The sequence below is a fragment of the Parambassis ranga genome, chromosome 4 (assembly GCF_900634625.1).
Source record: "Parambassis ranga chromosome 4, fParRan2.1, whole genome shotgun sequence".
Lineage (NCBI taxonomy): Eukaryota > Metazoa > Chordata > Actinopteri > Ambassidae > Parambassis > Parambassis ranga.
Window position 1 is genome coordinate 6,818,951 of NC_041025.1, and position 25,686 is coordinate 6,844,636.

A 25,686-nucleotide genomic window follows, 5' to 3' on the forward strand; every position below is an offset into this window, starting at 1 on the left:
CAGACATGTGCACATAAAGACTCACTTATCTGTTCACAAGCTGACTCCTTTTTGCCAGCAGTTTTATGCAAGGTGACCTATCAGCTACACACACACTCACACACACTCACACACACCTGCAATTTGACCTGGCCTGAGCAGGCTGTCTGCAGGCTGTAATAAGCAGCAGAGTGGAACCCTAACTGCTCTTTCTCCACCCTCACCTTCAAGCTTGACAAAAGAAAAACAGAAAATCTTTCCTCGTTGCACATTAGTAGGCTCAAGTTTACATACATAGCAGCTTTGTTAGAGAGCGATGGCACAGGGGAAACCGTATCGATATGGACTGATAGTGGCGGGGCTGTGTGTGGTGGCCGCCGGCCTCTTTATCATGGCGCAGGAGCGACCGCATGTGTACGGCACCATGTGCGTTCTGGGCACCACAATGGTGTTTGTCGGGACTGCGTGGAACCTCTGTCAGTGTTATCCCAAGGTAGATACAAAAAATGTGTGTGTTTGTGTGTGTGATGAATATGCTTAATGGAGGCTGTGTTTGGTAGGTCATTGTGACTACTGAGATACAGAGGAAGAGCCAAGAAGATCTAGAGTGTATTGCAGTGGAGAGAAACGATGAAAGGTACTTCTTCTCTCTCTCTCCCTCTCTCTCTCTCTCTCACACACACACAAAGAGGTTCCTAACAGGCCGCAAACAAGTTAGTGTTTCCTGTGGTATCTCTGATTGCTAAGTGGCGGGTGAACATAGCAACAGCAGCAGTGTAAAATGTGTCCATGGAGGATAAAATAGAGAGAGGACAGCCTGAAGGTCGTCACAGAGCAAAACACCAATAATGCTTCTTTGATTAATGCACTTGAGCCTCATTTAGTGTAGTGGCTCAAAAAAGGTGGTTAATAAAGGAGGTTACACCATGCCCCTCCTCCCCACGTTTCCTTTCATTTCAGGAAGGCTGAGGCTGTGCCAAGTTTCTGTGGCCAAAAGTCGAGAAGCTTTAGACCTTTCCCTGAGGACTCTAAGGGCCAGTGTCACAGCTGTCCCACACTGCATCTGGTCTGAGAGAGGGGCAGCAGCATCCAATCAAAACACTCCAGGAAGTCACACTGCGCTCAGGACAGCGAGGAGATCCCTTGATGAATGACAGCTGGATTCTTTTAATTTTTTTTACAGCTAATGGAAACAATCATTGCATCAACAATTTCTCATAGGTGTTTGTCACAGCACAATTGAGATTAAAAGTCAAATATGTTATAACATGGAAGTCCCAGAAGATGGCACTATTTTATATATGAAAACAAATGTGTGTGTTTGGTACACCTGGGTGACCTGAGAGATGTGTGATATAAGAGTTGAAGTCAGTCACACTTGCAGCTTGTGACTGTTGCATCCTCAGGACACAAATTTACGGATTCCTACAAATCCCATAGTGCACACAGCACACAGCAGGGCTTTTCTATCTCTATAAAATATCTACAACTTAAAACTGAAACAAAAAAGGTTTAAGTGGCCATGGTTGAACAAGGAACATTTTAAAAGATAACTTACCGTTATGTTACAGGCTGGAAACTTCTAGACATGCGCTGTTGCATTTGTATTTTTGATATCTAACTCCTCAGGCTCACTGGAAAGTAAAACTCATGACTTCTCCTGGAGTGTGTGTGTATGTGTATGTTGGGGGGGGGGGGGGGGGGGGGTGTACAGAAAATATTATGTAACAGCTGGCTGCAGCCTGCATTAAACCATCCGTGTGCGTCTTCACCTCGGTTCTTTCTGCCCGTTTTAATTGGAACTCTGTGATCTAAACTCAGCTCAGTGAGTTGAAATGAGAAATGTATGCTGCGCTCTGCAGCCGTTTGCGCAATAAGGAGACTTCTGAACAATAAACTACAAACAGCTGCCCATCAATAGGCGAGTCCTTATACTTGCATAAGTCATATTGTTCACATTAAGTGCGCATGTTAAAAATCAACAAATGAACTTGAGCTGAGAAGGAAATGTTTCCACAGATTGACATGCAACAATTACAGGGTGGATCGGGGGAGCGTGAAACATGACTCCTCCACAGTAAGAGGTGTTTTTAACGGCAATCATTCGATACAAAAGCGGTGGCGTGAGCCGCGGAGACGTCACCAGTCCCCGCCTTAAATTATAAGAATCAATTGTTCTTTTTTTTTCTCCTCCAAATTCAGAGTGGATGCCTGGGCGCGTTATCTGACCGCAGTGCTCACTGTGCGCGCGTCAGTCGGAGAAACCCAAACATCTGGATAAGTCAGGCTGAAACCACTGAAACTCCTCAGTGGTGTCATTCCACGCGCATCCTGACCATCTTACTGCAGACAGGTCAGGTGTGAAGAATGCGTCGCACATCTGTCTGGCTGCGCTGGACGCTGTGTCTGTGCGCATCTTTGGCTGTGTGCGCACAGGACTACCCGGAGGACGACGAGATGATCCTGGACCTGATCCGCGAGGACGGGACCCAGCCTGAGAGCGGATCTGAGCCCGCTGCTGAGTTCATCAGGTGCAACAAGGTAATCCAGCACTGAAGCGCATCCTTTTCTTTTTAAGTGTTAATGAGCGCATCACTGATCAGAAATCAATACAGAATTCCAATCTTTGTTAATGAAGGAGCCTCACTTCATTATCTAATTATAAACTATAAATAGCCGATATTTATCTCGACGATCTGCATCTTTCAGAAAGTGTCCAACGTGAGCGCAAACCTGCACATTTCATTTTAATTGAATGCATCATGCAGACACCTGTGATCTGTGATGTGTGTGCATGCGTGTTACCTGTACATTACACTCCAGGCAGCGTGGCGCATGCCCGGTCAGTACCTGGTGATACTGAGTCAGGGGACGCATGAGTCTCAGGTCCAGAGGACCATCAGGAGGCTGCGCGCCAAAGCGGCCAGGAGAGGCTACCTGCTGGAGATCCTGCAGACCTACTCCGGAGCTCTGCGCGGCTTCCTGGTCAAGATGAGCAGTGACGTCCTTCACCTGGTAACTGCGTCACCTGGCAGCACGTTAACATGTGTCAGCAGATGTAAATGGGATTTTTTTTTCTTTAAACAAATGTGGGCTGCTAAATAACAGGAGCCGCATCACACAAGGCTTAAAACTTAAAGTCAAACTCACAAATACAGTACAGGTTTATCACATACACATTAACAACCAGCCCCTCACACCTACAGTGAAGTTTGAATGTTACCCTGACAGGCGGTGAAGCTCCCTCATGTCCACTACATAGAGGAGGACTCATCCATCTTTGCTCAGAGCGCCCCCTGGAACCTGCAGAGGTTACTGCAGCCTCACGGTGGCATATCGGAGAATGGGACATACAGGCCTCCCAGTGAGTCTCAAACTCTAAAACACACAACCTTCACTTTTACACATCATGATTACATCAACATGTAGAAAACAACCTAATGATTTATATATTGTATCAGAATGACAGGAGCAGCACCCAGCTGCACACTCAGTCTCAGGCCCAGTCTCCTCTCTCCTTTTGAATAATAAGGCAGTTTGAGAGCAGCTCTCAGCTTAGACAACCTATCCGTCACCATCACCATGGCAACCTTTAATTACAGGTGGACACACACAGCTGATTCAGATGAGCTAATTAAACATCCAACCTGCTGCTTGACTTTCAAACCAATTAACCCCGTATGCACTGAGTGTGCATACACCACATTGTGCCTGTTCCTGCTCTTTAAACTGCTTTTATTGATCAAATACCAACAAGGATTTACTAAATAAAAGCTTCCAGACAGGAACAAAGGCATAGTAGCAGCCATGGAATAAATTGGGTGTTTTTCAGAATAAAAGCCCCATAGTACTTTCTTTCAGTAGGCCACTAAGGATTTTCAAACTAAAAGCCCTTACACAACTCAGCTCCCTCTAGTTATAGGCCGTATTTCCACCGCAGAAACCCTCTAATGACGTCTCTTCAAGTGTATGAAATGTCAGAAAACAAATCATTTTTACAGGTTCTAACCACTGTATTGCAGGGCTTTTATATAATGTGGAAATGCAGATGACTAAAATGAGCCAGTGTTTCCTAGTTATGAGTCACTGAGCGTCTGTCCTCTGCAGATGATGGAGAGATGGCGGAGGTCTATCTGATGGATGGCAGTGTTCAGAGTTCTCACAGAGAGGTTGAAGGACGAGTACTCATCACCGACTTCAATAACATCCCTGAGGAGGATGGAGCCAGAGTTCACAGACAGGTCACACACACACACACACACACACACTCACACACAGGAATCAAAATGCGCTGTAAGAAACTTTTCACGTGTCCCTGTGATCTGCCTACTACAGGCCAGTCAGTGTGACAGTCACGGCACACACATGGCAGGTGTGGTGAGTGGGTTGGATTCAGGCGTCGCTCGTGGTGCTGGTGTCAACCTGGTTCGCGTGCTGAACTGTCAGGGCAAAGGGACGGTTAAGGGGCTCTGGCAGGTAGGACTCCCTCAGAGCTGTTGAAGCATGTATTCTGTTCGCTGAACTCTGCTGATGTCTCTTTCAGGGATGGAATACATCAGAGCCACCTTACTGGCCCGTCCAGTGGAGGCCGTGGTTGTGTTGCTGCCTTTCATTGGTGGCTTCAGCCGCTCATTAAACACAGCTTGTCGAGACCTGGTGGTGAAGGGTGCTGTGGTCATCGCCGCTGCTGGAAACTACAGAGACGACGCCTGCCTCTACTCGCCTGCTTCAGAGCCTGAGGTGACAGAACACTTTACATACTGAACTAACCCACACACACACACACTCAGCTCTGACCTTCCCCTGTGCTGTGTGTGCAGGTCATCACAGTGGGGGCGGTGAACTCAGCAGACCAGCTCATGTCACAGGGAGCAGGTGGCACCAACTTTGGCCGCTGCGTTGATTTGTTTGCTCCAGGCGATGATATCGTTAGTGCCAGTAGTGACTGCAGCACCTGTTTCACCTCCCGGAGTGGAACCTCCCAAGCTGCTGCACACGCTGCAGGCACACACACACACAGAAACAGAAGTAGCTCAAAGCAAACTGTGTGTCCAGCTGCAATGTGTGTGACATATGCTTTGATTTGTGAGTGCAGGTATAGCAGCAGTGATCCTGTCGTCCGGTCAGAGCATGTCACCGGTGCAGGTCCTGCAGATGATGTTGCATTATTCCATCAGCAACACAATCAACTTCCTGTCTCTGTCTGATACCCATCGTCTCACTACTCCTAACCTGGTGGCAGCCATGCCTTCTGCAAACAACACAGCATCAGGTTAGTAACATACAACTATGAATCTCTCACACACAAATACACACACACAGCTCACAGTGTGTCTGTCTGTGTGCAGATGAGAAGCTTCTGTGCCGGTCAGTGTGGTCAGAGAGGTCTGGGGCTGTGAGCTCTGACAGGGTTATCAGCCGCTGCCGTCAGGGGGAGGAAATGATGGGCTGCAGCAGCTACGCTCCTGATGGCGTCCGTGCGGGGGAAACCATCACTGTGAGTAGCTGTGATCTAAACTCTACAAACATTAGAAGCTGACGCAACGACACCTCTGTGTTTACAGGTGAGCAGCGGGCACATGGAGTGTGTCGCCCACAACGGTCCGGGCGGTAAAGGTGTGTACGCCGTGGCCCGTTGCTGTGTGATAAGTGGGCTGCAGTGCCAGGTCCTCGCTAGCCCTGAGCCCGGACAAGATGCACGGTGTGTTGGCACACAGCACCACCTGACTGGTAAGTGATTTTAAGGAAAACGTGGATCAATACCACCCTCACATCTGCCAATAAATATCATGTTACAGCCATCTGCCAGCAGCTGGTGCAGTACTAAAATAAGAGTCTGACTTGTCTCATCTCACTTGGGAAAAGATTGAACAAGTCTAACCCTTACATTGAGCACTATACAGAACATAAACTGTTCTTTACAGAACAATCTTTCAATGCAGCTGCACTTAACACATCTCAATTGTTACCATGGCAATCCCCCGAGAAGACCTGCGTGATTGTGAAAGGTTTTTTCCAGCATAAATGTCAGCTTTGTGTTCCAAAACACCATTACCTTATATGTTTCTATTCTTCCTACATTTTGACTCCTGTGTGAGTCAGTAATGAAGTGTGTCTCTAAAGTTTTATTTCATTTTTCTCATAAACTCATGTAAGTACGCAGCTGATCTCTCTCCAGGGTGCACTTCTTGGTCTGCTGCTGCTCAGATCTCGTCTGACTCCCGCCCCCGCCACGGCCACGAGAATCACTGCACGGTGAAAGATGGGGTCACATCCCATGCAGTGTGCTGCCACGCTCCATCTCTGGAGTGCCACCTGTTGAAAAACATATCAGCAGGCAAAGAGCAGGTGATACTCTTAACTTACATTTAACAGTCTGACCCTGGACTTTTTTTCCTCTTAACCTAAGACATCACTGCCAATCTCCTTGCAGGTGGAGGTGTCCTGTCTACCTGGTTGGACTCTGACAGACTGTAGCGCCATCTCTCAGGCCTCTGCTATCATGGGGCCAGTTGCCAGGGGCAACAGTTGCCATGTCCGCAGTGCCACAGGAGGAGTTGGGGCAGCAGGCATTGCCGTCTGCTGTCGCGTCAGACCCCCAGAGCAGCCTGCCACAACTCCTCACTGATCCAGTCCCACACACAAATCAGCTTTGACACTGTCGTCATTTGCCTTCCACTCTGTAGACACCACATCGCTGACAGCACTTCTGTAAAGCTGCTTGTGTTTCATTTTGTAGTGTTAGGCTCTAAATATGCTCCTTTCCACACATTGTATTAATGACTTTATGCCATTTTTAAACCATCTGACATTCAGTTTGTAAAACGTAACCAAATATTTTTGTATCTTTTTACAAAATAAGTATATTAAAAACCTTTCACGAACATGATATTATCAATGGCCTCATATTTACTGCATGTTTAAAAAAAGGCAATTGTGTTTTATGGTGAATATTAAAGAACAAATGCACAAACAGGTCTGACAAGTTGTGAAAGTTGGTTTCCAGTTGTGACTTTAAAGCGAGACAGCAGCAGAGCTGCAGGTAATCAGCCTGATTAGCAGAGTGATTAAAAAGCCAGTTTCCTTCTGCTCCCATTATTTTGCATTTATTCTGGAAGAGTAGGTACAAACAAAACAAGTCAGATACCTGATGTTAAAGGAGCACATTTCATTTCAGTGTGCCACAGCACTATTAAAAATAAATTAGGCCCACGACAACCAGTATTGACAGGACTTAATTAGCTGTGGCATATGGACGTTTTGATTAAGTTAAGAGTGACGCAAAGATGGCTTATCAGTGAAATGACTATTTCTTATAGAGGAAATCTACTGTGACATGAAGCTGACCTCATCATCAGCTCAACCAGAGAGGAGAAATCCTGCATGAACACCCTGTCAGTATTTCAGGTGTTATGATATAACAGTGACTCATGTAGCCAAACAATCATGTATAAAAACAATGTTTGCAAAAGGTTGTGCATTCCAGTTTATTTTATATCAAATTTCCCCTTAATCAAACTCTGATGTACAAATTAAAACTGAGTTTTAACATGCATTACAGAATCCTGCCATGTCAGAAGTGAATTTCCAAAATTGAATGACGGTAAAAACCCACGTAGATGCCAATCCCTACCCACGCACTTTACCCATCCCTCCCTGCATCCCAGGATTAAAACAAAAGATTGTACTTAAGTTCTATTTTTTAAGTAGTTGTGGTGATGTAGCAGAGGGCCAAACCTATGAGAGACTCTCAGCTGAATGCAACTCATGTTGCCATGGCCATGTATCACTTGGCACAGACTGCATGCAGCTCCCTCAGATAGCACGTAACCAGCCACAGAGAAGATGTGGGGGTGTGTGTGTGTTTGTGACAGCAAGTGCTAATGACACTAAATTACACAGCAAACAACACAGGGGGGCTGATTTTTTTTTTTTCCATCACACAGTAACGACAAACTTCACCACCGCTTACTGCCACACATGCAACCGTGCTGGTGAGCACGATGTGACTTTCACATCTAGTGAGACAGAGAGGAAAATGGAGTGAAGGTGGGGGATGGAGGGCTAAAACATCTTCTCTCTCCTCAAGCTGCAAGGATGCAGAGGAGCCTCAATGGATCGATCTCAAAGTTGACTTGAACGGAAAATCGTTTATCCTTTAATTGCTTCATAGGTCCTCACAATGTAAACATTGACCTGTTAAAGCTGTGAGCTAATATGCTAAGCTAACTTAGGCTTATGTCTTCAAAACATGTAAGTGTGGCTTCTTTAAATCTACCTGGCGTAAATCAGTTTCTACAAAGTGTCTCTGCCTGAGTGCAGAGTGATGAGAAGCAGCATTTTACCATCACCAAATCCCTGTCCTGCCACAGTCACCCTTCCCTTCCACACACAGAATCAAGTTACATTCCAACAATCCTTTGTCACAACACACAGAGGAAATTCCCTGTAATCGTTTGGGGTATAACATGTATGAAGAAGCCCTGTTGCACTCCTACAGTAAGACTAAACGACCACAGGAGACACTGGTTGGGGTGGTCTCACGGATGTGTCAGACATGGGACAGATGGGAAGAGATCGGGAGGTTAAGGCACTTCAAGTCTCCCGATGGTTGTGGGTAAGGGTAATAGTTGACATGGACGACGCATTAGAGCTACATTTGGGTTTAGCTCCTCTGTGTGTGTCCAAAGGCAGACAAAAGCAAAAAGGCAAAGCAAAAACTCCAACAAAAAAACCTGATAAAGCAGAGGTAACAGTGAGGTGAGGTGGACCTGTTCTTTGTGTCTATGAATGAAGTCAATGAGTGACATAAGCTTGCATGATTTTTCACAAGTTCTATCATAGTGTGGTTTTCTTTGTGTGTGCGTGTATTACCTTGGCACCTAAAAATAAAACATGCTCCTGAGCTCCCCCTCAGTCGGCACTGATGGCCCACCATGACTGATCGGTGTGCTTCAGAGATCAGCTTTTCTTGCATAAGGCCTGAGTCCCTAAAGTTCCTCTCTAGTATTCAATGCATCCAGAGTCAAAGAAAAAGTGGCAAAGAAAATAAAACACTGCAAAGGAAATAAAATCCAGCACGCGAGGTTGCCTGTCAGCAAGAAGCAGGAGTGGAGGGAGAGTGCTAGTTCCAGATTTGCTGAGGCCCTGGATCTGTCATGTTTCTAGGACAGGCATTGCCCCGTACTGCATCCCCACGGCTACACTGTGGTTGCCAGAGGGGGTCAAAGGTTAAGTCACAGAGGCTTGCTATGACTGCTTCCACGTGTCTGCATATGTGGCACTGCAAATATAAGTTGTTAAAAGCAAAAGAAGAAGAAGAAGAAGAAGAAGAAAAAGAAAAAGAGGACACGAGCGCAAGGAGGCTCTAGAGGAACTGACCAGTGCTGCTGTAAATCACTTTAAACTGGGCTGGACTATAAAGTGCATACTTAACCCCACCCCCCATCCAAGTGCTCACATGTGGAGGTGTTCCTGTACAAGTGCACACAAGTGTCTCTAAGTTCCTCTAGAAGGGCTAAAGCGACCTCCTGCTATTTGCATGGCTGTGATGAAGAGCACAGGAGACTTAAAAATATTATCTTACACTGGAAATTACATCTATGGAACAAGTCTTTACATTATGAATATGTCTATGTAGATACATTGGCAAATATGAGCAGAAAATTGTTAAAACACAACCCAAACCCATCCTCCACTTTGCTGTCATTCTGAGTGAATGAATGAATAAAAGGATAAACTGAAGTCATCCGAGATTGAGGAAGGTTTTTGCACCTCCCACCCTAATCAACTCTTTTGCCCTTAATGATAATGCATCTCCATCATCGCCTTGGCTGGTCTAAAAGGAAGTAATTCATGATTTATTCATAGCTCCTTCGTTGCCGTAGCGACCAAGAGACAAAGTGTTCTGATTGGCTTGTTGTGGAGTCCTAAATGTCCTGACCAATCAGAGGTGAAGTGCAGCCCTTTTGATTGGCTGCCTGGAGCGGTGGCACCTCTCCTTTAGAGGAATCCCGCTGGTAGGAGGAGCTAGGAGTCGACATCTTCTAGATCACTCTTTGAATCTCCGAGCATCATGGGAGACTCTGACCCCTGTGGGGAGAGAAGAAGTGCACATTTAATTAGAGAACAGAGAAATAAGGTGCATTTGTGAATACAAAACTAAGAACCATCATCATGCCAGGCAGTGACAGCAGGATTATAATTTCTGCACAACACCCTGATTATTTGTAGCATTCATTCCAGCGCCAGAACAAGTCTGACAATCTTGTGTTGTGTGGGCAACTTGATAAGCACAGCAGGATTCGGAGAAGAATAGAGAAGCTTCAAATCCACTGTTAATAACAACCGTGGGAGGTAACCAACTGCTTTTACAGCATTTGACAGAAGCCAGCAAGATGATCCATTTTAGTTCCATTCTTCTGTCTTTTGGCTGTGAAAGCTAAGCTGTAACACCATGAGTCATCTCAGAGCCCCACTGTTCTAAGCAGAGTTGTGGCTGGGGCTACCTGTCGGAGGCTGCGGTCGGCGTTTTCATTGGCTGGACTGCCATCTGAGCCGTTGCTGCTGCCAGACTGCTCCTTCTCATTTAACAATGCTGTGGCGTAGGCCAGGGTATCCTGCAAAGACCAACAAACACAGTCACACAAAGGTTTCTCTGCGAGCAGAGAGAGTGAGTGTGTGGTCGTGATAGTGGAACTGGAGGTGTGGATATAATGCTCGTGCAGTATGTTCGTGTGTACCTGTGCAGAGATGGTGCGCTGGAAGGTTTTATTGGTGGATGTCTCATTAGAGACGTTACTCTGTGGGGTCCAGTAATGTTCTGTCATCTGAGGAGAGTGAAGACAAATCATTATCGTTCATTATGAGTCGAGTACCATCAGTAATATTTTAAAAAAAATACAAAAATAGTGGCGGCATAAAGAGCTTAAATATCTAAAAGTAATGAATAGAAGCTGCACAACAGGAGGAACAGTTAGCTCAAAATAAACAATCACAACTGTAAGCTAATGTTAGATAAAAGATACAGATAACGCACAGAACAGTTCAAAATAAAAAGGGAAAATATGAGCTTGAATAATGGTTTAATTGTATCATTAGAGATGCCCAACAGACCCAACAGATCTAAACATCCACAAAATGCTTAAGCAATTAAAACACAATCTGGAATATGACATTGATAGTCGATGGCAGTATACTGTTGGTGTTCTACAAGGGTTTTATAAAAATAAATTTGTCATGGGAACCAGTGTTTTGAGGTTAAAGGCACTGGGAGGGGGGGGGGGGGTCATTTCCTGTTGAAAACCTAATGTCACTCTAAACTTGCCTTTTTCTGCAACCACTGCACGGCCCAGCTCCAATGACCGGAGAGGTCCTTGAAGTAATCCTTGGCTTGAGGACACCTAGGTTAAAAATAATAGGAAGTTCAGAATTCTGTTGCTCAGTTCATTTGTCATAAATCCCTGACTAATGATCCTTAGATGTACTCACTTCTGAGCTAACGTGACCAGGAACTTAACACACTGGTAGCAGCGTCTGCTGTCCACATTATTGCTCTGGTGCATCAATGCTGTGAAAAGAAAGCGTTATTGTTTCTGACTCCGCAGGCATAACAAGGTGCCGTTTTAATCCACTGATGTGCCAGCAGTGAGCAGCACAAGACAAAGAACAACAAATCCAACTGTACCTAACAGTCCTTTCTCTGACTCAAAAGCATATTTGAGTCTCTGGGATTGCAGAGGATCTTCTGCTACCTGACGTACAAGAGTTAACTCATGTTAGTAAAGCTGTTATGTGATCATATCAACAGTGATCAGATGGTTGTGTCTTTAAACGATGATGAGTCAGTGAAACTGTCACTCACTAGCAGCTCCTGCAGCATTTGAAAAATGTTCTTTAGTTCATGAGGTGGAGCCGTCTCCATCTGGGTCTGTGGGACACAAAGTATTCATAATATTTTCAAACACATCCATTGTTGACTAAATGTGTCAAAGCTGCTGTTCAAAGTCTTCATACCTTGAGTAACTGCAGCATTCCCAGGGAGAAAGGCTCATTACAGTACGAGCAGTAGGTCACCATTTCTATGAGGAGAGACAGCGGGCCTGACAGCTCACGCATGGCAAACATCACCTGGTAGATAAGAAAGACATTGTCAGCAAAAGGAGCTGTGAGCCTTCTTTAAACACTGAAAATTTTCTAAGACTTTTTGGTCTGCGTGTTACCTCTAGAAGGTAAGGCTGTCCCTCCGGAGTAAACAGTGAGGCCAGGATGTCTGGGTGCAGAGGTAGGAGCGCTGCTGAGGATGGGACGCAACTCATGCGAAGCTTAAAGCCTCCTGGAGCTGCACAGGAAAACAGGACAACAGAGTCAGGCTGAGAGCTGATCGTAGAAAAGTATGAGAGTGAGAACAGATCCTTCTGTCTCACCCTGTGTCTGCTGTGGGCCGAGGTCAGAGTGCAGCGTGATGAGGGCCAGAGTGCTGTGAAGGTGAAGGAACTCCCGAGCCTGGGCTGGACTCCACCGTCGGTTCTGTGAGAGTGTGTGAATTAACCAAGTTTTACAAAAAGTAGTATTTTTTTGCTGTTTTCAGATGAAGGTTGTAAACGAAACTGTTTCAATGAAGAATTTCTGTCATGACACGGTTGCAAAGGAATGTTTGTGAGTGTTTCAGTATTATTATGTGTTGAATGTGAATACAACTGTACAGTTGTACCTGGTTGTTCTGTCTATTGGGTCCCAACAGGAAGATGAGCATCCGACGATAGGCTGAGTGCTTCAGCAACAGCTGACAAGGACCACAACCCTGAAAGAGTCAACATGAAGAAAAAGCACTCAGAAAATCCTTTAGATCACTCAGATTTTATCGTTTGTGCTGAGATCCGTGCAGAACTACCCTCTGAGCGAAGTTGCTGAAGAGGCTGAAGTACTGCGCGCAGTTTTTCACATTCTCAGGAACATCCTTGTCTAATAAGGAGAGCAGGACGTCAGTCAAACTGTCCATCCCAGGGTCTCCGAAGTGAAGTGCACTCTCCAGAGTCTTTTCAAGGATGGATGCGACCACCACCCTCACCTCCCTGACACTGCACTCCAGCAGACAAACCCTGAGGAAGACATCACAGTTAATATCAGCACCCCTGTGAATGGAACTAAACATGGAAGGCAGAAACTAGTATAGTATAGTATAATATAAAGAAGGCTAAACATGTGGGGAAATTTTGTCTTAGACACAACTCTGCACGGACACACAAACTCATTTAGACCAGAACGTAGTCTGAAAACAGATATACACTCAACAAAAATATAAACGCAACACTTTTGTTTTTGCTCCCATGTTTCATGAGATGGACTTGAAGATCTAAACTTCATTCCAGATACACAATATTACCATTCCTCTCAAACATTGTTCACAAATCTGTCTAAATGTGTGATAGTGAGCACTTCCGCTTTGCTGAGATAATCCATCCCACCTCACAGCTGTGCCACATCAAGATGCTGATCTGACATCATGATTAGTGCACAGGTGTACCTCAAACTGCCCACAATAAAAGGCCACCCTGAAATGTGCATTTTGTTTCTGCTTTATTGGCGGTCTGGGGACTCAGAACCAGTCAGTATCTGGTGTGACCACCATTTGCCTCATGCAGTGCAACACATCTTCTTCGCATAGAGTTTATCAGATTGTCTATTGTGGCCTGTGGAATGTTGGTCCACTCCTCTTCAATGGCTGTGCGAAGTTGCTGGATATTAGTGGGAACTGGTGCACGCTGTCGTATACGCCGGTCAAGCACATCCCAAACATGTTCAATGGGTGACATGTCCGGTGAGTATGCTGGCCATGCAAGAACTGGGACATTTTCAGCTTCCAAGAATTGTGTACAGATCCTTGCAACATGGGGCCGTGCATTATCTTGCTGAAACATGAGGTGATGTTCATGGATGTATGGCACAACAATGGGCCTCAGGATCTCATCACGGTATCTCTGTGCATTCAAAATGCCATCAATAAAATGCACCTGTGTTCTTCGTCCATAACAGATGCCTGCCCATACCATGACCCCACCACCACCATGGGCCACTCGATCCACAACATTGACATCAGCAAAGCGCTCACCCACACGACGCCACACACGCTGTCTGCCATCTGCCCTGAACAATGTAAACCGAGATTCATCCGTGAAGAGAACACCTCTCCAACGTGCTAGACGCCATCGAATGTGAGCATTTGCCCACTCAAGTCTGTTACGGCGACGATCTGGAGTCAGGTTAAGACCCCGATGAGGACGACGAGCATGCAGTTGAGCTTCCCTGAGACGGTTTCTGACAGTTTGTGCAGAAATTGTTTGGTTATGCAAACCAATTGTTTCAGCAGCTGTCTGAGTGGCTGGTCTCAGACGATCTCTGAGGTGAACCTGCTGGATGTGGAGGTCCTGGGCTGGTGTGGTTACTCGTGGTCTGCGGTTGTGAGGCCGGTTGGATGTACTGCCATATTCTCTGAAACGCCTTTGGAGACGGCTTATGGTGGAGAAATGAACATTCAATGCACGAGCAACAGATCTGGTTGACATTCCTGCTGTCAGCATGCCAATTGCACGCTCCCTCAATGCTTGTGGCATCTGTGGCATTTTGCTGTGAGACAAAACTGCACATTTCAGGGTGGCCTTTTATTGTGGGCAGTTTGAGGTACACCTGTGCACTAATCATGATGTCAGATCAGCATCTTGATGTGGCACACCTGTGAGGTGGGATGGATTATCTCAGCAAAGCAGAAGTGCTCACTATCACACATTTAGACAGATTTGTGAACAATGTTTGAGAGGAATGGTAATATTGTGTATCTGGAATGAAGTTTAGATCTTCAAGTCCATCTCATGAAACATGGGAGCAAAAACAAAAGTGTTGCGTTTATATTTTTGTTGAGTGTATATCTTATCTGTGGCCATGTGACATAAATGAGAAGTCAATTCGGAATCCATGCATTTTTTTGCCAATATGTATGTGCAGAGCGTTGTCATCTCAATCTGAACTCAACATGCGGTGCACAGCAGTGCCAACGACAGCTCCCAGAAGAGCCAACAGGCCAACAGTGGGGTTTGTATAATTAAACGTAGTGCAATTAAACGCATGTGCATTTGATAGGGAGCTAAGCTTGAGCTGCTGGAGGAATAATTTGGCCCTAGCCAGAGGGTTGCATGTGCATTGATTAGAATGAGGGAGCAAAGCTGGGTGCTGCCAAGTCTCTGCTGTAGTATCACATATCACTAAGAGAGCTACACAAATGCTGCAGTGATTAAACCCAGGCAAGGTCCCAGTAAAGTCACTCCTACTAACACACAGTGTATTCATACATGATGTCACATCGAAGAGCTGAGGTGACCGTGCTCCATCATGTCTGCAGCTCTTAAAAACCTCAGAGAAACCTTTTCCATAAGAGGTGGACAGAAAACATTTACATGATTTCAGATATAAAAACATAAGCAGTCCTGACCTGGTGATTTCTCGTCCCTCTGGTCCCACCAGGTATTGCACCATCCACTGGCATGCCTCACTGCTCTTAGACAGCAACACCTCCACTGTGGCCATCCACTCCTCTGTGTCCACCCTGTGGGAGACACACACAAAGTACAGATATACTATAACACTGCTCCAGATGAGGTGTAGTCAAACAGATGTGGATGTATCCATGTGTGTAGTTACCGAAGTTTCTTTTTGGTGTGCAGGTAGGTGTGGAAGAGAAAATGAACAGCCAGCTGGAGACTTTCTTTGGCCATAGACTGATAGTCTGGATGCTTCAGCTTTGTCTGGAAGGGAACACACAAGTTTTTAAAACCTTGTAAGCTCTTGTTAGTCCTTTTATGACCTCTTACTGAGGAACTACCTTTACTATAGGAAGCTGGTCTTGTATTTCGAGATAATCAGAAAAAGAAAGACACGTACTGCATTGACTGAGGCCAGGGAGAGGGTGAAGTTGAAGTAGTCACTGTTGTAGACGTCTCTGTTTCTCATGAACTTTAGGTTTTCATCTCTAACCATCTGTGCAGAACACAAACAGATAAGTTGAGAAAGTTTGGAACACATATTTTAACAGATCTTTGTCAATCTTAACAATCTTTACTTCACCTGATAGATGCTGGCGGGCATCTTCTCTACAAACAGGCCTTTCTTCTCTCCCTTGCGGACCAGGCGGGTGAGGAGGGTGAGGCGGTCGTTATTTGCTCTTGGGGGACGAGGAGACGACTGTGGGGAGACATCTGGAGAGGACGGGGCAGACCTGGGTAGAAGTGAAATATTTCAGGTCAGTCTGTAAACGTGAATGTTCCCTACAGTGCCATTATTTATGCTGACTCATGCGCACTGGTTTATGAAAAGGAAAAGACTGATGCATTATCAATAATACAATGTGACGTTAACAGAACTGTGGAGTTCTGACTTACAGTGTGAGGTCCTCTGCTTCCTGCCTCATGATGCTGACCCTGCTTTTTTTGGGCAGGACAGGTGAGTTTTGGTCGCTGATCTTCTGATAAAACAACATGTAGGCATTCCAGTACCTCCTCCGCACATCTGGGTAAGGGTTGGCTGCACGTGCACACACACACATAAAGCTAACTTCAGCATGTGCCATATAAAAACATACATTCATATATGTCAAATACTCTGAGTTACTCTGAGTTACTTACACTGGTCGTAGACTTTAGGGCGGTACTCTCCACCGAAGCACTCGTACTCCAAAGTTTCATCATTCATATCAAACTCCTCCACCACATTGTCATTGAACTTGTACCAACGTCCACGGGCACTACCGCTACAGAGATGTAACGACAAAACGAAGGATTTAAAAAAAAGAAAGTAACTGGAAAAAGAACTGCAAACTCGGCACATGCTAACACACTAAAAGCTTGCAGGATTTCAAGAATACAGCTAACAGTCTCACAATGTTACTTCCACATAACATCACTGTACTAAACTGTCACACATTATGGTTAGCCAGACCATAGTTATACCATACACCTAAACAACAGGTTTCTAGTAGATCTTATAATCTACCTGTGCCCATCAAGCTAGTTTGGTGCTTTAGTTTGTGTTTTTCTAGGAGGTATAAACCTCCACCGATCTCTGCCTGACATAAAGATTTTAGTGATTTAGAAACTGCATCAGAATATGTCTAATTGCCTGTAAAGAGATCAGCATTCCGAAAACAAACGTCCTTTGTTGTAATGGGGGTAAGAACAGGCATGAGACTGGAATGAGGGAGAGTAAGGTGCCAAATACTAGTTTCTGTGGTCTCTTAACTTTGTGAGCATTCTAGAGCCAGACATCTGGAGATGTTTACAAACTTAACTAGAAGCCCACACAAAGTCTGATGCTGCACTAATGTGCCCCAAGGAGGTCTTTTAAATTCTGCCTGGAAAACTAAAGGAGCAGAATAATATTCTAACTAATTATCAGTGACGTGCCTCTTACGGAAAGCAGGAAACTTAACTGCACAAAGCACTGAAAGTGGCACATAACTACTGTGGAAACGGAGGAACTGCTGACTGCTGTTTCTTACCGTCGATCTTTAATGAAGGAGTAGTAGTGTCCGGCATGTGCCTGACCACTGTGGACAACAACTCCCACGAGTTCATAGTTCTCAGAAATTGTGACTTTTTTCCTGGGTGACCCTCCTGAGGTCCCTTCGCCTCTGCCCTCACCACCTTCTCCGCTGCAGTCTTGACGAGCCATTCCAGACACAGTGTAGGGCTCCATGTTCAACACCCAGGGGAACTGTGCACCAGAATATCAGAATTGTGTTAAATTCTCAGATTTAGGTTGCTATTACCAAGTCAGGAAGTATATTCCATGAGGAATGTCATTTTGGAATTAGAAATAAATCCTACCCTGATTTGCTCATCATATTTGATGGAGCGTCCACTCTCCCAGTCGAAACCGAAGCGCATGAGGTGAATGCAGAGAACACTGGGCAGGGATTTGATACATGTTCTCTTCACTGTGGTCCTCTACACATATAATAAAACACACTCTCATAAGTACACACACACTGACAATGTCAGTGTATTACAGTGAAAGCAAACAAACAGACCTTCTCCTTGCATTTCTCACAGTAGTAGGCATTGCTGCCCTCTAGCACCTCTCCTCTGACAAACTGGTCTAATGAGATCTCTAAACTCTGACAGGAAGTCACTCCAAGGTTCAACGCCATGAAGGTTTCCTCACGCTCGTATCTGTAATAAGATGATTAATGGTCAAACACGATAAAAGGTGGGAAACATGTTTTGAGGTATTTGTTGCTCACCTGTGAGGGCAGTCTTTACAAATCTTCTGGTCAGAGAAGATTCCCTGAAATGTGTTTTTGAAGATCTGTTCTCGACCCATTTTCTGGTGGAGAAAAACTCATCTTAATTCTGACAAGCTACTGCAAATAGATGAAGTGTGCATATGTAATGTAGATGATGTTATTTTACTGGTGTTATACCTTGAGATGCTCATCAAGCTGGTCCACCAGGCTTGTGAAGAACTCATACGCATCCTGCTGTTCCCTGACATAAAGCTCCTTGTTCCACATCTTGAAGATCTGCAACAGGCATAACAGATTTGCATGTGGATAATAGTTAAAATAAGTTATGTTACTCCCTGCTAAAGGATAAATTAAGAACACATTCACGAATTGCGGTCATAGATTTTTCTCATCTTCCTAACCTGTAAATGTACTGATGTTCTGAACTTGTGTGCAAAAACACAGCAAAGTTTGATCTAACTAATAACCGTTACCTTCCAGAAGTTCTCAGGTACGTAGTACTGCAGTTTGCTCTCCATCAGGTGGCCAAACAAAGACTGAACCTGGTAGAAGACACTCTCTTCTGGCTGGTCTGTGTCATCCTCAATGGACAGAAAAGCCTTAAACCAAAAGAAATGCTGCAGTCATGGATGCTGTTTTGATCATTTAAAATAAAGTATGAGCAGATGCCCTCTGGTGAACACAGAAGGTAAACAGCAAATGTGAGTACCTCTGGTAGGCCAGGCTGCATGTAAAGCTGCTGAAACACAGCATTCATGTAACATGTAGCGCCACCATTCTTCAATCCAACAAAACCAGAGATTGACCGGCTCTCTACAGGAGGTAGATACTGACAGAAAGAAAGAAAGTTAGCTTCACAGCTAAAACCATTCTCAATATTAGTGTAACACACAGTGTCTCACATCAAACTCCTTGCAGAGGGAAGGATCCGACTGGTGGTGCATGGATAGTAACTCTCTGGTGATGAGCCGCAGGTTTGAGAGAGAGCTGTCTGCCAGCATCACCAGAACTTCGTAGGCAGCCAGTCTGCTGCTGGCTGTGCTGCACCTGACCACACATAAAAATGATTAAGTACTACTGTGAACACAAACAACAAACAAAATGCTTTATCCAAAATACAGCACTTCACCTAATGCTTTAAAAAAATACAATAGCTTTCACAAGAAATATATAATATTTGCGTGGGTTCATCAGGGACAAATAATGCACAAAAATACACAAATGCATACTTGGGGTGGAAATCATGAATGGGAGCTGGAGAAGATGTAGCATTGGAACTGTTGATGATAATCCGCGAAGCTCGAAACAGAAAGTCATCCAACAACTGCTGAATAAGAGATGGACCTAAAAAAATAGAGACACACACACGTTACACTTCTAGCCTTTAACCTAGTAAATGTGTTCAGATGTGTGTAGACATGCATGCATGGACATTTGTGTGTGCACACCGAGATGTTCTTTCTCATTGCCACAGAGAGAGAGCAAGGTCTTGATGAGTCGGAGGTGCCCTGCCAAGAGGATGTTATCCGCCTCACTGGTCTCCATCTCAGAGTTCCAGCTGGGCTCAAAGTTGTCGAGCCAAGAAATCTCATCCTCCAGCATGGTGGCTGCACTCACTTTCAACACCTCCATTTCTGAAGCTGTAGGAGGTCAGGCAGGTGGAGAAGGAGAGAAGCAAAGAAAGTGGCTTTTAAAGTGGCAAAATATAATATACTAACATTTACCTGTTAAAACATGTGTATTCTTGGGTTGTATTCTTTTGCTGTATAGAACTTCATTAATACAATACTTACTTGTTAGGTCATCCAGGAGCTGGCATCTTAGGTCAAAGTACTCTGTGCACTGGGACAGCAACCTGAGGGGGAAAAGCATAATCAGCATGTCTGCAGATGTTTTATTTTTTTGTAATTTGACCTTTTTGCCTTACTACCTCTGATTGACTCCTCTCATAACAGATGTAGGACTCCACAATGGCAGCTGAGCGGTTAGAATGACTGAAAGGAGAAACAGGTTGGGTTTCTGGACTTCAGGGAAGGCTGAAGTATCAGACTGGCTCAGAGTGTACAGCTGATCACAAGCCACACGTCGGATCTGACAGAAGTAGAAACAGAGAAAACACAAGTAAGTGTGCTGTGGTGTTTAGGACATGTTACATCTGTGCAGTCTATTCAGGGTGTTGTTTACCTCTCCACTGGGAGATCCCAGTAGAATATCAATAATGAAATCATTGACTGAGGGTAGGTTGTAAAAAGAAGCTGGAGAAAGAAACAAAGAACTGGATTTAAAATTTGCTTCATCATTGTACAGTAATTTTAAAATTAGCATGTTTGTAGTGTGTCTGTACTGCTGCACGAGTCTTACACAGCTGCTGGCAGCGTAACTGCAAACAGGTAACCAGTAGTGACAAGGCCTCCCGGGCAATGATAGCATCTTTGATGGAGACACTCTGCTGTCTGACACATATTCCAGCATGCAAAGCTGTTGGTGTGGTCTCACCCTCGCTGCTGGAGCTACAGTTACTTCCTGCAAACACAGAACATTTGTTTTGCTTTCATTTCTTTAAGTCTTGTTTCTAGTAATATGATCGAAAGACCATTAGCACTGGTCACATATCAGGAACAAAGCTTAAAGGATGATTACCACAGCTAGTTACCATAAACATGTAGCTGATACCTGTGTGTAGAGGTCAATGCAGATTATTGGCCATTAAAAACAGACAAACAAACAAAACAAAGCTACTGACAGACACATCTGAGGGCTACCTAGTGATGTGTGACTTTGCCCTATGTGTCAATCAGCCTTTATACCGGCAGATTCAAGTGGAAGTTATCCACTGTAACTTTTAGAAGAATGAGAAGAACAACATATGTAACCTGTTTCAGAGTTCTCTATTTTCAGTTCCAGTGTTTCACTTTGACTTGTCAGCTGTTCAGATAATTTCAGACATGTCTCCAACAGTTACATTTAGAAAGAAAATGTGAATAACCTGTATCATATATAGGCCATTGGCTGGCCTGATTTCTACTGAAGCTCTGTGTTGAAAAACGACACATCACCCAGCTGTAGTTTACAGGTAGGACTGGGTTCAGAAATCTGGTAATGGGCCCCACGCAAAGTTCTCAAAAGCTATGTTATTGTTTGGCTACAATGTTAGTGATACCAGAGAATTTAATCTCCCTGAAACACGTAGGGTGGAGCAGCTGTCTTACATGAGAGCTGTAGCAGCAGCATGTGTGCCAGAGGCAGATGGTAGAGAAAATTAAACACACAAAAACAGTGATTACACTTTAGTGCAGTTGATGCTGACAATACTAGTTGTAAGTGCAACACGTCACAAACAATTCATTTGTCAAGTGCACATAGCCTCCCCCATGTCACCGCTAGTGGCAGATATGAGTATTAGGCTGACTAACATAAGTAACCTATTTATTTTCAAATAGATTATGAATACTTGGTTTGTAATAGTGTCTGTCTATCTATTGATCGACCTTTATCAGTGTGTGTTTACTGTATCACCTGTACTGCTGACTCTGGTGCGGACCCCCTGTGGCAGAAGCGAGCTGTGTGTCTCTCTGATTGGCTGTGGGCTGCCGACCAGATCCAATCGACCTGCTGCTGCCGCCCACGTCAGACGCATGAAACAGGCAACAGTGGATGTGAAGTCACACACCTCCATTGTCTGGAAATGGGACAAAAACATTGCACTAATAAATATTCTACAATTAGCCAAGCGGGGTGCAGTTTGATGGTGAAAGTGTTTATCCACTACCTGAATGGCTACACGGGCAGCAGGTATAATCTCCTCCACTCTTATGGATGAGCGCTCAGATAAGGACATCTGTCTGTATGATGACTTCTCTGGAGTTCCACAGAGAGACAGCTGTCGCCCGGCACGTCCAGCATTACGGAATGGACGAGACGACAGTGCCTCGCCATCCCTGATGACATCGTCATCCAGCGCTGCAGGCATACTCTGACCAACTAGAAGGAACCTGTAAACACAGCCAATTGAGTATGGAAGTCTGGCTTGGTGTGTGATGCACAATATCTACCTTGGTGTGTTTATGTGTGTATTTCTGAAATGTCTTGAACCTGGCCAACTGAAGACAGATCGAGTAGACCCCTTGTCTGGTCTCATAGTCCACTTCTGATGGGATGGAATCTCTCTGCATAACATTCACCACCAGACTGCAGGAGCAACACAGAAATACACGACCGTCAAGATCAAAGATACTGTGAAGCATTGTGGACACAAGCATGTGGCATATGTGTTCTTGTATATAATGTAGTTTGACAAGTCTGTTGACACGTCCCACAGTCGAGCAAAACAAACAGGTATGCTGTTTGTGCCGTTACCTGAGGCCTCCCGCTTTCAGGAAGTTCTCACAGAAGGACTTGCTACTGGTTTTGGCCATTTCATCATCAGATGTGGGCATGAGCTTTGAACTCAACACCTTACATACAGAGAGTAATAGAAGAGAAACATAATGTAAATAACTTGCTAATCCAGACAATAAGTGGTAAATATGGAACAATTATGTGTTGGCTTGAGGGTGTGTTATGTTCAAATGTTTCTGTACCTCCAGGTTGTATAGCACTCTGAATGTGGACATGCCAGGGGCAGAAGATCTGAATAGGGACTCTAAGATGGATGCAGCACTGGGCTGATGCTGCTGCTTGGAGGACATGGATGGAGAACGAGAACCTGTGCCCTGGCCGAGAGTGAACAGTGTCTTCTACAGAGAGGGGTTACAAGCGTTTTTATTATTTGGAATAAAAACACAAACAGAGAGCCTTATTTCCTGCAATAGCAGCTGATACTAGACAAAAAGGAGTCTTAAAACAGTTTGACCTACTTGGTGGCTCCATACACTGGATTCTTTGGGAACAAAGTTGTCGAGTGCATCCTGCACTTCAGGATCTGTGGGAATCAGCAGCAGTAGCTTCCTCACACGAAGAGTGATCCTGGATAACAAACACAGGTTAAAAAAAGAAAGAAAAAAAGCCTTTCAGCTGCCAAACTGTGGTCAGTTTTAAATTATCCTTAAAAGTTAAATAATAAATTAATATATATATTATATAATATATATTTCATAATATTAATTATGAAATATTAAACATGTTTATCTGGAGAATAACAGATTGGAGCAGGGGTACCTGCCTTACCTGGGCTCATCGAGGTTTGCCAACTGGTAAAGCATTTCAAACACATTACACACCAAAGCCATCACCACCCCAGGCAGGGACTTCTCCTGGAGACAGACAAACAAAGGCACAACACATCTCAGGCTCAAGTCTTGCTGTCATCTTAGTATGCCATTGTAAATTTATTTCTGCGATGGTACCTGCTCCAAGGCGTAGGCAGAGTTAAATACAGCAGAGCTGGAACTGCTCGAGGCAGAGGCTGAGGACTCTGAGCTGCCAGAGGGAGTGCCGGTGCCTGAGCTCTTCACAGTCAGGCTCTGCTCATCGCTAAAGCCAAGCTGGGACAGCAGCTTCTGGTCCCGATTCGTGGTCAACTAACACATGATGGAGGGACATAGTGAAAAAGAGGGTTGAGATCTAGGAGTTGTTTAAGGCTACACAACAGACAGGCCAAATCACTGGCAATGGAGCAGTGGCTACAAGCCTCAAGAACATATTAAAGTTTATATTTGACTTATGAAAACACACAGGATTGGGAAAGAAGCACAGAGTCATTAACACTTACCACACTATCATTTGCAAAGATCTGGACATTGTCTACCGGACAGCTCAGGTGCTCTGATATCTTCCACCGGATATTTCCTATTGTCTCATTACTGTGTGTCTGCAGAAAGACATACAACCACAAGAGGTTTTTCCTCTGTAGGTGTGAACAGTACATAAATGTTACAGGAAACTAGCAACAACCATACAGTACCTCTAAGGTGAAAGTGTCTTTGGTTGACTCGTAGGTGATGTGAAGTGTGACAGGGTGTCCATTATATGAGGCCCCATGAGGTAGAATAGTGCGAGGAACTGAGTACATATCCTATAATGAAACACACAAACATATTCTCACCACATGTGGCAGGACCCAGTACAAACGCAAACATTTTGTTCCACAGATATCGTCCAGAAGGCTGTAAGGCTTGCCTCTATAGTGATGACGTAGCGTTCAGCCAATAGCAGCAAACGTTCAATTATCACCAGCTTAGTGGATCTGTGCAGAAAAAAAGCCACAAAATATTTTCAACAACCCTCATCAAGTGCATTTATGCTCAAAACTGTACGTCCGTATTGTGTGTTAGTTGTAGTAGTGATATATAATGGGGTAGACACAAATATGTTTTAATAGGTTTAGTAACTATGCTCTTACCCAAACCCCCCTCTGTACCTGGATGGTGATTGTACAGAAGTGGCCACTGTCGGCATGGCAGTGGCCGTCAGCATCTTGGTTGCCCTAGTAACAGCATGTGTCAAAGTAGGCCCACCCAAGGCTGAACTGGCAGCCTGAGATAAAAGAGAAGCAGAAATGTGCTGTATGAGCGTTGATTTTTGTGAATCGGCTCAATCAGACCTTTAACATCAGTATTAGACCGCTTACCTCTAGTCGCTTGTAGCAATCAGCAATGAACTTCTTGTGCAAAGACACAGAATCCTGTGAGGATGGAAAGACAAGGAGGATTGTGATTTCAAAAAGGCTAAAAAAAGAGTAATTCTCTGCCTTTTCTTTCCATCACATCAGAGTGTTGACTCCAAATCAAAATGATGACTATCAGTCATTCAGGGTGTCTGAAGTTACAGATGTCTTCTGTACAGCAGTATTGGGTGAGCACACACTTACTTTCTTCATCTTGGGATTGAGGTTGGTGTAGCTATATGTAATAATGAGTTGGATTGCTTCATTGGCTATCTCTTCATCAGGGGTTTCCATGGCGATGCGCCAGATAAAATCCATCCCTGCCAGGTCAAGGCGTTCCACACACTGTAATCAGACCACATAGTACATTAGATGAGAAGTTGAACTGCAATGTGCTTCACAGCATCCACGTGTATTGTAGCGTCTACTGACCAACAATGTTTATATATTATATATATTATACAACAGAAACTAGAGAATGTGGGTGAGGACTGACCAGCTGAGTTCCCTGGCGTTTCAGACGATGGTCACACAGATTAACATTTTCAAAGAAAGTCTTAAACAGATTGAAACCTGAGAAACACATAAAAACATAAATCATGTTAACTCTGGTGTCAAATACGATGATGATCAATGGTGTAGCATTTCAGGTTATCTCTCACCATTCATTGTGATCTCATAGGGCTCCAGTTTTAAAATCTTCTCTTTGAAGAGCTGCTGCTGAACATCGCTCTCGAGGTCATGCTGTCCTTTAGTGAACCACTCAAAACACAACTGCACACATCAAAACACATTAGGGTTACTTCAGCTC

The 25,686-nt window shown here is 44.5% G+C and overlaps 3 protein-coding genes across 5 annotated transcripts in view; 2 read left to right on the plus strand and 1 right to left on the minus strand.

Annotated features, from left to right (window-relative positions):
- Nucleotides 1-269: 269 nt before the first annotated feature.
- On the plus strand, nt 270-1,109 carry bsnd (barttin CLCNK type accessory subunit beta). The gene is made up of 3 exons (XM_028404609.1): nt 270-472; nt 540-616; nt 940-1,109. Exons 1-3 carry the CDS (start codon nt 296-298, stop codon nt 1,049-1,051), a joined length of 366 nt encoding a protein of 121 aa, XP_028260410.1. The 5' UTR covers nt 270-295; the 3' UTR covers nt 1,052-1,109.
- Nucleotides 1,110-2,195: 1,086 nt separating this feature from the next.
- On the plus strand, nt 2,196-6,741 carry pcsk9 (proprotein convertase subtilisin/kexin type 9). Its single transcript, XM_028403953.1, is given in 11 exon segments — nt 2,196-2,520; nt 2,803-2,994; nt 3,211-3,343; nt 4,087-4,220; nt 4,315-4,719; nt 4,800-4,983; nt 5,075-5,251; nt 5,328-5,476; nt 5,544-5,709; nt 6,158-6,327; nt 6,413-6,741. Coding segments are annotated over 11 exon segments (2,079 nt in total). The 5' UTR covers nt 2,196-2,346; the 3' UTR covers nt 6,608-6,741.
- A 709-nt stretch (nt 6,742-7,450) lies between these two features.
- Nucleotides 7,451-25,686, minus strand: part of usp24 (ubiquitin specific peptidase 24) — a 28,577-nt gene continuing 10,341 nt past the window's right edge. For 2 of the 3 annotated variants that reach the window (XM_028402886.1, XM_028402888.1), the window contains 48 exons: nt 25,538-25,649; nt 25,372-25,448; nt 25,080-25,220; nt 24,840-24,893; nt 24,612-24,745; nt 24,389-24,455; nt 24,174-24,284; nt 23,982-24,080; nt 23,617-23,790; nt 23,438-23,523; nt 23,128-23,236; nt 22,852-23,007; nt 22,628-22,725; nt 22,364-22,459; nt 22,041-22,263; nt 21,788-21,950; nt 20,633-20,794; nt 20,456-20,526; nt 20,202-20,362; nt 20,065-20,126; nt 19,720-19,911; nt 19,501-19,615; nt 19,174-19,318; nt 18,981-19,100; nt 18,745-18,870; nt 18,449-18,547; nt 18,269-18,351; nt 18,056-18,197; nt 17,853-17,972; nt 17,525-17,739; nt 16,653-16,777; nt 16,410-16,551; nt 16,096-16,246; nt 15,913-16,008; nt 15,673-15,776; nt 15,464-15,577; nt 12,872-13,079; nt 12,692-12,781; nt 12,405-12,507; nt 12,201-12,319; nt 11,995-12,108; nt 11,843-11,908; nt 11,666-11,732; nt 11,470-11,548; nt 11,306-11,381; nt 10,722-10,808; nt 10,488-10,598; nt 7,451-10,071 (listed from right to left, as the gene is read on the minus strand). In XM_028402886.1, coding sequence (XP_028258687.1) covers nt 10,009-10,071; nt 10,488-10,598; nt 10,722-10,808; nt 11,306-11,381; nt 11,470-11,548; nt 11,666-11,732; nt 11,843-11,908; nt 11,995-12,108; nt 12,201-12,319; nt 12,405-12,507; nt 12,692-12,781; nt 12,872-13,079; nt 15,464-15,577; nt 15,673-15,776; nt 15,913-16,008; nt 16,096-16,246; nt 16,410-16,551; nt 16,653-16,777; nt 17,525-17,739; nt 17,853-17,972; nt 18,056-18,197; nt 18,269-18,351; nt 18,449-18,547; nt 18,745-18,870; nt 18,981-19,100; nt 19,174-19,318; nt 19,501-19,615; nt 19,720-19,911; nt 20,065-20,126; nt 20,202-20,362; nt 20,456-20,526; nt 20,633-20,794; nt 21,788-21,950; nt 22,041-22,263; nt 22,364-22,459; nt 22,628-22,725; nt 22,852-23,007; nt 23,128-23,236; nt 23,438-23,523; nt 23,617-23,790; nt 23,982-24,080; nt 24,174-24,284; nt 24,389-24,455; nt 24,612-24,745; nt 24,840-24,893; nt 25,080-25,220; nt 25,372-25,448; nt 25,538-25,649 — 5,628 coding nt within the window. In that variant the 3' untranslated portion in view covers nt 7,451-10,008. The remainder of the gene's footprint in view (nt 10,072-10,487; nt 10,599-10,721; nt 10,809-11,305; nt 11,382-11,469; nt 11,549-11,665; nt 11,733-11,842; nt 11,909-11,994; nt 12,109-12,200; nt 12,320-12,404; nt 12,508-12,691; nt 12,782-12,871; nt 13,080-15,463; nt 15,578-15,672; nt 15,777-15,912; nt 16,009-16,095; nt 16,247-16,409; nt 16,552-16,652; nt 16,778-17,524; nt 17,740-17,852; nt 17,973-18,055; nt 18,198-18,268; nt 18,352-18,448; nt 18,548-18,744; nt 18,871-18,980; nt 19,101-19,173; nt 19,319-19,500; nt 19,616-19,719; nt 19,912-20,064; nt 20,127-20,201; nt 20,363-20,455; nt 20,527-20,632; nt 20,795-21,787; nt 21,951-22,040; nt 22,264-22,363; nt 22,460-22,627; nt 22,726-22,851; nt 23,008-23,127; nt 23,237-23,437; nt 23,524-23,616; nt 23,791-23,981; nt 24,081-24,173; nt 24,285-24,388; nt 24,456-24,611; nt 24,746-24,839; nt 24,894-25,079; nt 25,221-25,371; nt 25,449-25,537; nt 25,650-25,686) is intronic. The other variant, XM_028402887.1, reaches the window with a different exon arrangement.

Excerpts from the sequence above, each read along its gene's own strand:
- bsnd (XM_028404609.1), top strand. The coding sequence starts at position 296 with ATGGCACAGGGGAAACCGTATCGATATGGACTGATAGTGGCGGGGCTG. Across the intron at positions 473-539 it reads TCTGTCAGTGTTATCCCAAG|GTCATTGTGACTACTGAGAT; the intron begins GTAGATACAAAA and ends TGTGTTTGGTAG. Across the intron at positions 617-939 it reads GTGGAGAGAAACGATGAAAG|GAAGGCTGAGGCTGTGCCAA; the intron begins GTACTTCTTCTC and ends CTTTCATTTCAG.